The sequence below is a fragment of the Moschus berezovskii genome, chromosome 7 (genome assembly GCF_049115385.1).
Source record: "Moschus berezovskii isolate FMDL1 chromosome 7, NW_MosBer_1.0, whole genome shotgun sequence".
NCBI classification, from domain to species: domain Eukaryota; kingdom Metazoa; phylum Chordata; class Mammalia; order Artiodactyla; family Moschidae; genus Moschus; species Moschus berezovskii.
Window position 1 is genome coordinate 70,010,311 of NC_142466.1, and position 12,343 is coordinate 70,022,653.

The 12,343-nt window shown below is 40.7% G+C and overlaps 1 protein-coding gene across 4 annotated transcripts in view; it reads left to right on the plus strand.

The window, feature by feature from the left end:
* TDRD7 (tudor domain containing 7) overlaps positions 1–12,343 on the plus strand; it is a 91,719-nt gene that overhangs the window by 62,451 nt on the left and 16,925 nt on the right. Inside the window, exons 9-12 of one of the 4 annotated variants that reach the window (XM_055427095.2) lie at positions 2,596–2,707; positions 4,716–4,918; positions 7,062–7,196; positions 9,089–9,175. The exons of 1 other annotated variant lie outside the window; for it this stretch is intronic. In XM_055427095.2, the coding sequence (XP_055283070.2) occupies positions 2,596–2,707; positions 4,716–4,918; positions 7,062–7,196; positions 9,089–9,175 (537 nt within the window). The remainder of the gene's footprint in view (positions 1–2,595; positions 2,708–4,715; positions 4,919–7,061; positions 7,197–9,088; positions 9,176–12,343) is intronic. 2 more of the 4 variants (XM_055427096.2, XM_055427097.2) reach the window with 2 other exon arrangements.

The following is a 12,343-nucleotide window of genomic DNA, read 5'->3' on the forward strand; positions in this document are numbered from 1 at the left end:
TGAATTGGGGTGGAAACAGTGGAGACAGAGGTAACAAGACAGACTCAGGATGTGTTTGGATGTAGAACTGACAGGACACTAATTCATTGGATGTGAAAGAGAAGAAAGGAGAAGGTTCAGGATGGCTGATGAGTTCAGGACTTGAGCATCTGGGTGGATGTCATGCCATTTATTGAAACTGGGAAGTCAGGGAGAAGAATCAATATGTAGGAAAATCAAGAATTTTGTAGGACCTATTAGGTTTGAGAATAGCTATCTGATTTCACCCAGATGAACATGGAGCTCAGGGAGAAGTCAGGACCAGAGGGGGGGGGGCATCGGCATGTAAGTGCCACTTGAAGCCCTGGGACTGCTGCAGGTCACCTAGAGGAAGAATCACCCGTAGAGCAGAGAAGGGGACCCAGAACCAGGCTCTGAAACATTTCAGCATTTAGATGGCGGGCGTGAGAGGAGCAAAGGAGACTGTGAGAATGGCCAAAGAATGAGGAAAACCAAGAGGACCATGTCATGGGAACCAGAACAGGGAAGTGCCTCACGGAAGACTGAACAGGAAGCAACTGGCTGTGTCATTGCTTCTGAGAGCTGTGGGCTGGTGTTAGGAATAAAAGGGGTAGCTTGGTGTGTTGTGGATAGTAAGCTCTTTAAGACAGCAGTAGTTGTGGCAATCCTGGCCTGATCTCATTCCCAAATCCCCATGTAGCAGAGATGAATTTTACCCCTTACTAGGAGAAGCACTAGCTACTCAACAAGCCTTGTTTCTCTTGAATTTTGCTATGCCTGACAGCAAGTATCCATTCCCTCCTTGATTTCCATAGATTTTGGTGAACATGATAAACAGGAACTGGCGGTCACCCCTAAGGTTGGTGCCAGTTTTACCTGGTCCAGACCCACATCCCAGAGGTGTCTGCTGGTTATTACTCAGAAGGCACTGTGAGACCTGTGGCCACTTGAGGGAGCCAGAGAGCCAGGAATGGACTAGGGCCCAATGCGAGGATAGTGAGCCTGCTTGTGCTAATCCCGGGGCTGAAGGGCAGAGGGCTGTGAGTCTAGCCGACGTCCACGGCAAATGTTTTATGAACTACAGCTGACATGCGAATACATGGTATCGTGATTCCAAAGAATAAAGAAAGAAAAGAAAAGCTTCAGAGTTACAGAAACCCTTTGAAGAATTTAGAACAGTATTCTTTTGTGTCTTGCTGCTGGGATTACATTCTGAATTGCCCAGGAATCATGATTTCACATATTATGTTCTTATCTCAGAACACGTTGTCTCCATTTTAGGCCTAGGAAGAGCAGAATCCAAGTTGTGGGTGGTGATTACTATTAAAGGAAACAAAAGCTGCGTGAATCCTGAGGTTTTGGGGAAGGAAATGCAGGTGCTAATTTGGGGTTGGAGAAATTGCTGGCTGCAGTGTAGGGACCCTGTCAGAGTCAAGATATAAGCTCTAACAGATGATTCTTTTCAACCTGGGATGCATAAGCCCCACAGCCCCAGTTATCAGGGAAAGACTTCAGTTGTCTCTCTGTGCTTTTCTTCCTTAGATTATCTGATGGGGGAATTTTTGTTTTGTATACTTAATACCAGAATCTCAGTACTCAGAAGCTGTGGACTTTATTTTACTGCACAAAGTAAAACTCTTTGGTATTTCTTTGCCGTGCCTTTGCCCTACCTTGTTTTGTCTTGTTTTTGTAATAACTATCATCTGCCTTAATTAGAGAAGTGTGCTAAATTTTCAGCACTTTCCCTCCTATTCCTAGGTGTCATTCTAAATCAAAGCTTTAGATCTCTAGATTTAATTTTTCTCCAAAAGGAAAAAGGCTTTGGTTATATAGTCCTTTTCAAATAAAGTTTTATTAATACACTAAACATACTGTCCAGGCTCTCAGTGTTCTGTGTTGATGATGAGAAAGCATCATGCTGCTGCTGCTGCTAAGTCACTTCAGTCGTGTCCGACTCTGTGTGACCCCGTAGATGGAAGCCCACCAGGCTCCCCCATCCCTGGGATTCTCCAGGCAAGAACACTGGAGTGGGTTGCCATTCATGCAGGTTTCTGTAAACACAGAACTCTGTCCAGCAGACTTGGGATCTTTACCCGAGCTGGATGAAAGCCTAACTCAGCTTCCCAGCCCTGAGAAAAAACAGAATTATCTACTTTTACAGTGTAGGATTTCATGTTATCCAGCTGCAACATCATTGCTATCATCAACAGCATCTCAGTCCCTGGGAACATAACATGAGAGCAGGCCATCATAAGTGCTGCTTTGAGGGTATAGAATCTGACAAATACCCCAGTGTGTGCCTCCTCTAGAAACAAATAATGGAGGGGTGTAAATCAGAAAAGAAGGAGGTGATGTAGGCGTTATGATAGTAGGGCAAGAGTGGAGCAGCCAGGGATGGCAGATCAGATATGTGTGCTGCTGGCAAGCTGATAACAGAAGGCATCAGAGCTCAGCAGTCTTCCCTCTGCTCCCTGTTGGCAAAGGAGTAAACTGAAGCCAATTAAATGCATCGTGAATTGTTGTTTGTTTGTTTGTTTTAAGAAGTAAGTATAAAGAATTTTATTTGAACCTAAACTTTGTTTCTGTTATTGTTAGGTATGCTATGTTGACTATGGTTTTAGTGAAAATGTTGAAAAGAGCAAAGCATACAGATTGAACCCGAAGTTCTGTTCACTCTCATTCCAAGCTACAAAGTGTAAGCTCGCAGGTAAAAAGAAACTTTTTTAAAAGAGCTCTCCACTTTGGTGTGTATTACCATTGTACTTTGGGGTAATTAAATCCTAAAGCATACTAAGTATTTCCAGATGTTAAAATGTGTTATTTCTTGAAAGGTATAAGTAAATTCATGTTTAATGTTCTCTATAATGGATATGATCATTATAAAAATGTTATAATGTTTTTATATATTTTTGTTGCATTATACATAACATACGGGCTTCCCTCATAGCTCAGTTGGTAAAGAATCTGCCTGCAATGCAGGAGACCTGGGTTTGATTCCTGGGTTGGGAAGATCCCCTGGAGAAGGAAATGGCAACGCACTCCAGTATTCTTGCCCAGAGAATCCCATGGACAGAGGAACCTGGCAGGCTATAGTCCATGGGGTCACAAAGAGTCGGACACGACTTAGCGACTAAACCACCATTCAAACCACCACCATACATAACATATAGTATATTTAGTGTTATTATTCAGAAATCTGCTGGACATCTGAGAGGGTTTGGTGGTGGTTGCCCTAACTGCCCTAGCAGCATCTTCTCGAGGCCCTGTATCGTGGGATTTGGTCAGTTTAAATTGTGTCATTCAACCTGTTGTGAAGTGACTCCCGGCTTTCCTACTGAGATAGACTCTGTAGGTACTGCTTATTACCATGGAGCACCCTCTCATGCACTCAAGCACGAGCCTGGCTGTAGGTCATGGTCAGTCTCTGGCACTGTCAAGTATTACTGCTCTTTTTTCCCTCCTTGAGGAGGCATAGAGAAATGCATGTGTGTGAGGATGACGTGTCGGGATGGCCTAAAAGTAAGGGGGACAAACGTTAACATTGGAGAAAGGCATGGAAATATGTGTGCGTCTTGCAGGAGAGCTGGAGCTAGATTCAGAAAATGATCAAAATTGTTTTCATGAAAATTAGACCTGTGAAGAAATACCTCCTCCCAGCAGGGCTAAGTCTCTGTGTCAGAGGAGCTGGATTTGGCTCTGTCTGTGAGATACATCCTGAGTAACATTAAAATCTTGTGACAAACCTGTGGAAGTTAGTTTTGAAAAGAATATACCAGGAGCACAGATTAAGATTTAGGATGCTGAAGTGAAAGGTTTAATAGAAGCTTAGCTATGGAAAACAGGATAAGAACAAGAGAAAGGTAGGTCACAAGGAGTCTGTGAACTTTTGCTTATGGATTTAAAGGGGGAAAACATAGAAATAGACATTGTAGTACCATTGGAGAAGTGATACCCTAGTTTAATTAGTTTAATAGATTAACTGAGTGATAATATATATGATCTATGAAATTACAATTTTCTAAGAATAAAGAATAATTAGACTATGATAAAATTTACCTAATACCCATATTACATTAAACAGTATTTAATCTTTCTTTCATAAATCAGAAAGTCCTTTGGTATTCTCAGTGCCATCATGGTGTACTTGAAAGGGAGAGGGGGAGGCTGTCTAAATTTTCAATAAACGCATGTTTGTGAAAGAAATAATTGTGTATACTTACTTGGGGTGGCGGAGAGTCGGACAGGACTGAGCGACTGAAATGAACTGAACTGAACTTAGAAACTGAAAAAAAACCACCAAGGTTATACTTTTAGGAAGAATGTTACAAATCCATGACTATAAGACATAATTGGTTGCTAATTTTTTTTATGACTGCGTATTCTGTGTATTATATGCATTAGTCTCTTTGTTTTAAATATGTGCTTGTATACAAAGTGAAGGCTATTTCTCCTAAGGTAGAAATTCAGATTGATAATCAACTTCTCTTCTTGCTGTAAGATTGCCTGTAGCTAGTGTAATCATTCAAAAAGACTTTCACATTATAATGAATATTTTTAAACCTAAGGCTAGATACTACAAAGAAGTTTGTAAAACAAAGCTTCCCTTAAAAGTTAAGAATTTTGTAGTAGATTCATAATTGTAATAAGTAGGCAGAATGAATACAATGACTGTATCTTAAAATGTTTCTTCTGATTAAATAGTCAATATTTTTCAGGGTTGGAAGTTCTAAGTGATGATCCTGACTTAGTGAAGGTGGTGGAATCTTTAACTTGTGGGAAGATCTTTGCAGTGGAAATACTTGAAAAAACTGATATTCCACTGGTTGTTCTGTATGATACCTCAGGAGAAGATGACATCAACATCAATGCCACCTGCTTAAAGGCCATATGTGACAAGTCACTAGAGGTTCACCTTCAGGTACCACCATGACCCCTGTTGTCTGTTCACACATATCATACATATCATATTGAAAGAAATTCAACAGAATAGAATGCGGTACATTTTAGGCTAACTTTAGATAGAGACAGAATACATATGTATTGAGAAAAAAAGATAGAGGGGAGTTAAAAGTGGGGGAAATGCCAAAACATAAATAGTAATTGTTAAGAATTGGATTTTTATTGTATTTTCAAGTTCCTACAAAAAAACATTAAGAATTGGATTTTTATTTTATTTCTGAGTTCCTACAAGGAGCATATATCAATTTTATATGAAATTATTTTGCAAATATAAGTGAAAATTCAAAAGAAGGGAAAATTAGATCAGTGAAGATGTTTATTGAATTGCTAGCTTTAACATTTTTAAAATGTGATGAACATAGATGTCTGCAGGAAAGGATACCTTTAAATAATGGAGCAGCCACTCTAAAGAATAGGATTAGGTGTTAAAAATTATTATTTTAGAAACTTCATAACAACATTGGGAAAATATTATTTTAATAATTATCAGTAGAACAACAGTGAATTGCCTTCATATTTCATATTATAATTTGACTAAAAATGGCTAAAATTAAACCTTTTCTGTTTTTTTAAAGTTACTAAAATTCATGTGGGCCATTGGGAAGGATTAGAAAGTAGACTGATAATGGGATTGATCTTTTGAGAGTTGTTTATTTTCATTTCTGTTAATGTTGAAAAACTATTTATATAATAATTCTTTTTCTAAATGAATGGGACTAAGATCTTGGCATCCGGTCCCTTCCATGGCAAATAGCTGGGGGAAAAGTGAAAACAGTGACAGATATTATTTTCTTGAGCTCCAAAATCACTGCAAATGGCGACCGCAGCCACAAAATTAAAAGACGCTTGCTCCATGGAAGAAAAGCCATGATAAATCTATTGTTAGTTGCTCAGTCATGTCTGACTCTTTGCGACCTCAAGGACTGTAGCCCGCCGTGCTCCTCTGTCCGTGGGATTCTCCAGAAAAGAATACTGGAGTGGGTTGCCATTCCCTTCTCCAGAGGATCTTCCTGACCCAGGGATTGAATCTGGGTCTCCCTCATTGCAGGCAGATACTTCATTGTCTGAGCCACCAGGGTAGCCTCAAACCTAGACAGCGTGTTGAAAAACAGACATCGCTTTGCTGACAAAGCTCCGTATAGTCAAAGCTGTGGTATTTTCCAGTAATCATGTACAGATGTGAGAGTTGGACCATAAAGAATGCTGAAAGTGAAAGTGAAAATCGCTGAGTCGTGTCTGACTCTTTGCAACCCCATGGACTATACAATCCATGGAATTCTCTAGGCCAGAATACTGGAGTGGGTAGCCTTTCCCTTCTCCAGGGAATCTTTCCAACCTAGGGATCAAACCCAGGTCTCCTACATTGCAGGCAGATTCTTTACCAGCTGAGCCACAAGGGAAGCCCAAAGAAGGCTGAGTGCCAGAGAACTGATGCTTTTGAATTGTGGTGCCAGAGAAGACTCTCAAGAGTCCCTTGGACAGTACAGAGTTCAAACCAATCAATCATAAAGAAAATCAACTCTGAATATTCATTGGAAGGACTGATGCTGAAACTCCAATACTTTGTCCACCTGCTGCAAAGAGCTGACTCATTGGAAAAGACCCTGATGCTGGGAAAGATTGTGGGCAGGAGAAGAAGGGGATTACAGGGGATGAGATAGTTGGATGGCATCATTAACTCAATGGACATGAGTTTGAGCAAACTCCAGATGGTGAAGGACAGGGAAGCTTAGCATGCTGCAGTGCTTGGGGTCACAAAGAGTCAGATACAACTTAGCAGCTGAACAACAACCAAATTAATGGGGAGAAGATAAACCAGAGTTAAAGATATTCTTAGCCTATTAGGGGAAAGTGGTAATAATATAATATATGCAAAATATCTACTCTGTGCCTGATACAACCGAGAGCAGATACTCCTTTTGAAAGAGAGATAGCCAAACTAGTTTTTCACATTTGCATTATGAATTTCATTCTATCCTATCTGTCCTGCTTGCTTCAAAAATTGTAAAATGCAGAGACTTTCAGTGAACTAGGTCTGTCCCCTTAGGTAGGTAAGAGCTGCACTCTGTTCTCAAGCATCCTTGCTGTGTCCTTTGTTCCAGGTTGATGCCATGTACACTAATGTCAGAGTGACTAACATTTGCTCCGATGGTACATTCTACTGCCAGGTGCCTTGTAAGGGTCTGAACAAGCTCAATGACCTTCTGCATAAGATAGAGGAATACTTCCACTGTAAGGTATGGCTGAGCAGCATCTATTTCTAAGATGAGTCCTAGCATTGCAAACAAGAGTCACTGAATTGTATTCTTGTAGTAAATTTTGAACAGTTTAAGGTAAAATCTCTAAAATAGAGGGTAAGATCCTCAGACTTCAGAATTTGAAACAAAACCCCTCCCTGGTTTCTTCAGGGTAGAATGAGGATAATAATAGTGAATATCCATAGGGCCTGGATCCTAGAAAGTACTCAATGATGGGTTAAGGTGCAGTTGAGGAGCCTACAGTCCAGCTGCCTGTGACTGTCGTCTTGTGCAGCTGGCTCCTCTGCCTGGACAAAGACAGAACCATGGAATTTACAAGGAGAATAAAACTTACAAGGCATCATTCCCCAAGCTCTTTATGGTCCCTGAGAGAACCTGTACCCTGGTAAATGTGGTTCTACAGTTATACTTATTAATAATCCCTTACCGCCTGTAATGCAGGAGACCTGGGTTCGATCCCTGGGTTGGGAAGATTCCCCTGGAGAAGGGAAAGGCTACCCACTCCAGTATTCTGGCCTAGAGAATTCCATGGACTCTATAGTCCATGGGTTCGCAAAGAGTTGGACATGACTGAGCTACTTTTCAATTTCACTCTTAGTTTACCCTTTAATTCTAGTATCATTTTCTCTGAATCAAGATCTGTAGAGGTTTCCTTTTAAGTTCCTAAAGGAATTTCCTTACCTCCATTAGGACATTATAGTCGTAATCCACAATATGTTGTGGTTTCCAGATGACTAAACTCCTTTGCCCCTTCAACTCTGACCCCCTTACCCTGGAAGTGAACGCTTCTCTCTAACCTACAGAGCACCCCCAAGGGCCTCACAGCACTTGTGCACAGCATTGATTCAGCTATTTGGACATTTATTTGCTTTACTAGAATGTAGGCTTCCTGAGGGCAGAGACTGAGCCTCCCCAGGTTGTGGTAAGTACCTAATTCATTTAGGTACTGTAGTACGTTATCTAGTGTCTTACATAAAATCAGTATTCCAAAATATTTGCTGAATTGGAATAAACTTGTGTTCAGACTACAGCCTAGAATCAAGACGTTAGATCTGTGACTTTACCTCTTTCTCCATTGCAGATGTCTTAGAGATATCTCAGGAGCATTACTTAAGTTTGATTTGCTAATCTATCCTGGAGAAATCTGAGACACCCAGAAGGTGGACTATAGTTATTCATTTACATGCGTGTGCTTATTATCTATAGTGATGAAAAGCACCCTTGATAGTTCTTAGTACCCTGGAAACTCAAGTGGAGGGAGACATTGCCTTTGGGGGAGAGTAGAAAGATTTACCCTGAAGGAAAGAACCAATGGCAGGTCCCCAGCTTCAAGCTACAGAAAGGAGGAGGAGGAAGATACTGAACTGGCACTGATATCCACATTTGTGTTGATAACGTTTCTTTTGTTTTGGCATTAAATCTTTTCTTTGAATCTGAATGTTAACATAAGAGAAAAGGAGGCCTAATGGACAGCTAACCTAACCACCTCCCTCTCATCCAGGCTGTTCTTTTTATTAGATTCACCTTCTTCCTTTGTATTTAACTGATGGTACCAGAGCCTGGATGAATCATCCTGACCTCCATGCTATCATTTTTAGACATGTTAACAGGGCTGGTTTATGATCCACGTGCAAGGAAGGAGAGTAGAAACATTCACTCTAAAGCAAAGAGTAGACAGCTGCCACCAACAAGCACAGGAAAACAAAGACTGAAGCCTTACAAGCCCAGTATACATGCTGTGTCCGCTGCAGTGCAGGCCTCACTGGAAGTCTGATCATGGACAGGGAAGCAGTAGACCTGCACCACGGCAGTGGTTGGCAGTGTGCTCTTTGCTGTGAGTAATAAATGTGTCATGTGTTTGTGTTTTGCAGCACATGACTTCTGAGTACTTCGTTTCATTACCCTTCTGTGGGAAAGTCTGCCTCTTCCACTGCAAGGGAAAATGGCTACGAGTAGAGGTAAAATTAGTCACTTGACTTTTTTAAATTTAAGATGAAATATTTCAGATGTACAAACAAGAGTTTTTGTTTGTGTTAAAAAAGAAAATCACCAGTATAAGAAATGAAACATGACTGTTACAGTTGACCCTGCCTATTGGCAGCCCTTGTTTTTACTTCCTGCCCTGGGCATACCAGCTGAATTTGGTATTTCTCATTCCTCTTCACTGCTTTATACTTTTACTATATTTGTGTCTATACAAACACACTTTTACTATCTGTATATTTCAAAATAGAAATAATCAAAATACAGAAATGAATAGTATATATAATGTTGTTCAGTTGCCCAGTCATATTTGACTCCTTTCAAATCCATGGACTGCAGCATGCCAGCATCCCTGTCGCTCACTGTCTCCCAAAGTTTGCCCAAGTTCATGTCCATTGCATCAGGGATGCCATCCAGCCATCTCATCCTCTGATGCCCTCATACTTACATTAACACTTACAGTAAAAACATAAATACTTAAAGTAATACTTATAGTAAAAATGTGAATAAAGTATAACTGAATGAATATTTTAAAAATTTATATAAATCGTAAAATGTATTTTACGAAAAAGAAAAGAAATGCAAAAAAGCCAAATGGCTGTCTGAGGAGGCCTTACAAATAGCTGTGAAAAGACAGACGCAAAAAGCAAAGCAGAAAAAGATATACCCATTTGAATGCAGAGTTCCAAAGAATAGCAAGGAGAAATAAAAAAAAAACATTCCTCAACGATCAATGCAAAGAAATAGATGAAAACAACAGAATGGAAAAGACTAGAGATCTTTTCAAGAAAATTAGAGATACCAAGGGAACATTTCATGCAAAGATGGGCTCAATAAAGGACAGAAATGGTATGGACCTAACAGAAACAGAAGATATTAAGAAGAGGTGGCAAGAATACACAGAAGAACTGTACAAAAAAGATCTTCATGACCAAGATAATCACGATGGTGTGATCACTGACCTAGAGCCAGACATCCTGGAATGTGAAGTCAAGTGGGCCTTAGAAAGCATCACTATGAACAAATCTAGTGGAGGTGATGGAATTCCAGTTGAGCTATTTCAAATCCTGAAAGATGATACTGTTAAAGTGCTGCACTCAATACGCCAGCAAATATGGAAAACTCAGCAGGGGCCACAGGACTGGAAAAGGTCAGTTTTCATTCCAGTCCTAAAGAAAGGCAATGCCAAAGAGTGCTCAAACTACCGCACAGTTGCACTCATCTCACACGCTAGTAAAGTCATGCTCAAAATTCTCCAAGCCAAGCTTCAGCAATCCGTGAACAGTGAACTTCCAGATGTTCAAGCTGGTTTTAGAAAAGGCAGAGGAACCAGAGATCAAATTGCCAACATCCGCTGGATCATCGAAAAAGCAGGAGAGTTCCAGAAAAACATCTATTTCTGCTTTATTGACTATGCCAAAGCCTTTCACTGTGTGGATCACAACAAACTGTGGAACATTCTGAAAGAGATGGGAATACCAGACCACCTGACCTGCCTCTTGAGAAACCTGTATGCAGGTCAGGAAGCAACAGTTAGAACTGGACATGGAACAACAGACTGGTTCCAAATAGGAAAAGGAGTATGTCAAGGCTGTATATTGTCACCCTGCTTATTTAACTTATATGCAGAGTACATCATGAGAAAAGCTGGGCTGGAGGAAGCACAGGCTGGAATCAAGATTGCCGGGAGAAGTATCAATAACCTCAGATATATAGATTACACCACCGTTATGGCAGAAAGTGAAGAAGAACTAAAGAGCCTCTTGATGAAAGCGAAAGAGGAGAGTGAAAAAGTTGGCTTAAAAGCTCAACATTCAGAAAACTAAGATCATGGCATCCAGTCCCATCACTTCATGGCAGACAGATGGGGAAACAGTGGAAACAGTGGCTGTCTTTTTTTTTCTGGGCTCCAAAATCACTGCAGATGGTGATTGCAGCCATGAAATTAAAAGATGCTTACTCCTTGGAAGGAAAGTTATGACCAACCTAGACTGCACATTAAAAAGCAGAGACATTACTTTGCCAACAAAGGTCCATCTAGTCAAGGCTATGGTTTTTCCAGTAGTCACGTATGGATGTGAGAGTTGGACTGTGAAGAAAGCTGATCGCTGAAGAATTGATGCTTTTGAACTGTGGTGTTGGAGAAGACTCTTGAGAGTCCTTTGGACTGCAAGGAGATCCAACCAGTCCATCCTAAAAGAGATCAGTCCTGGGGGTTCATTGGAAGGACTGATGCTGAAGCTGAAACTCCAATACTTTGGCCACCTGTTGGGAAGAGCTGACTCATTGAAAAAGACTGTTGCTGGGAGGGATTGGGGGCGGGAGGAGAAGGGGACGACAGAGGATGGGATGGTTGGATGGCATCATCGACTCGATGGACGTGGGTTTGGGTGGACTCTGCGAGTTGGTGATGGACAGGGAAGCCCTGAGTGCTGCGGTTCATGGGTCGCAAAGAGTCGGATACGACTGAGCAACTGAACTGAACTGAAAATGTATTGATTCTTCTGAAACATGCTTTTTCACTCCTTATGTTTGTGATGTAATCTGTTTTCCCTGCTGTGTGATATAACAGTGTATGAATATGCCAACATTACCACTCTATTCACCTGACAGTGGATATTTAGCTTGTGTCAAATTTTTTATTATTAACAGTGCTATCCTGAAACTTGCCATGCACATCTCACAGGGCGCATATATAGGAGTTGGATTTCTGGATGTAGGGAGTTGCTCTTCATAGTCACCTTCCCTTAATGGTGTAGCCCTTTGAAAGTTCTGACTTCTTGGGGGAGTCTCATGTCCTCCCTCCCCCCTTGCCTAGGATTGCTTGGGTTTCAGTTTTCACATACTGTTTCCAGTGCCTAATAATTGTTTTATTTTTCTTGCAAGCTCAGTTATGAATTTTAAAAGAGGTTTGTTATATTTTATCATATGTTTCTTTATGTTTTTCAGAGGCAGGTTTTGGATTTTTGTGGGTTTTTTTTTATTTTCATACCTAGTTTCCCCAGTTACTAAACTGCAAATCTGGGCTCAATTTCATTTTTCCTGCTTTTCCTTTGTTATAGCGGTTCTTAACCTAGGTGCAAAGACCTCTACTTACAGGGGGTGCCTGAACCCTTCTACCATAATCATATGCATATTTTGTG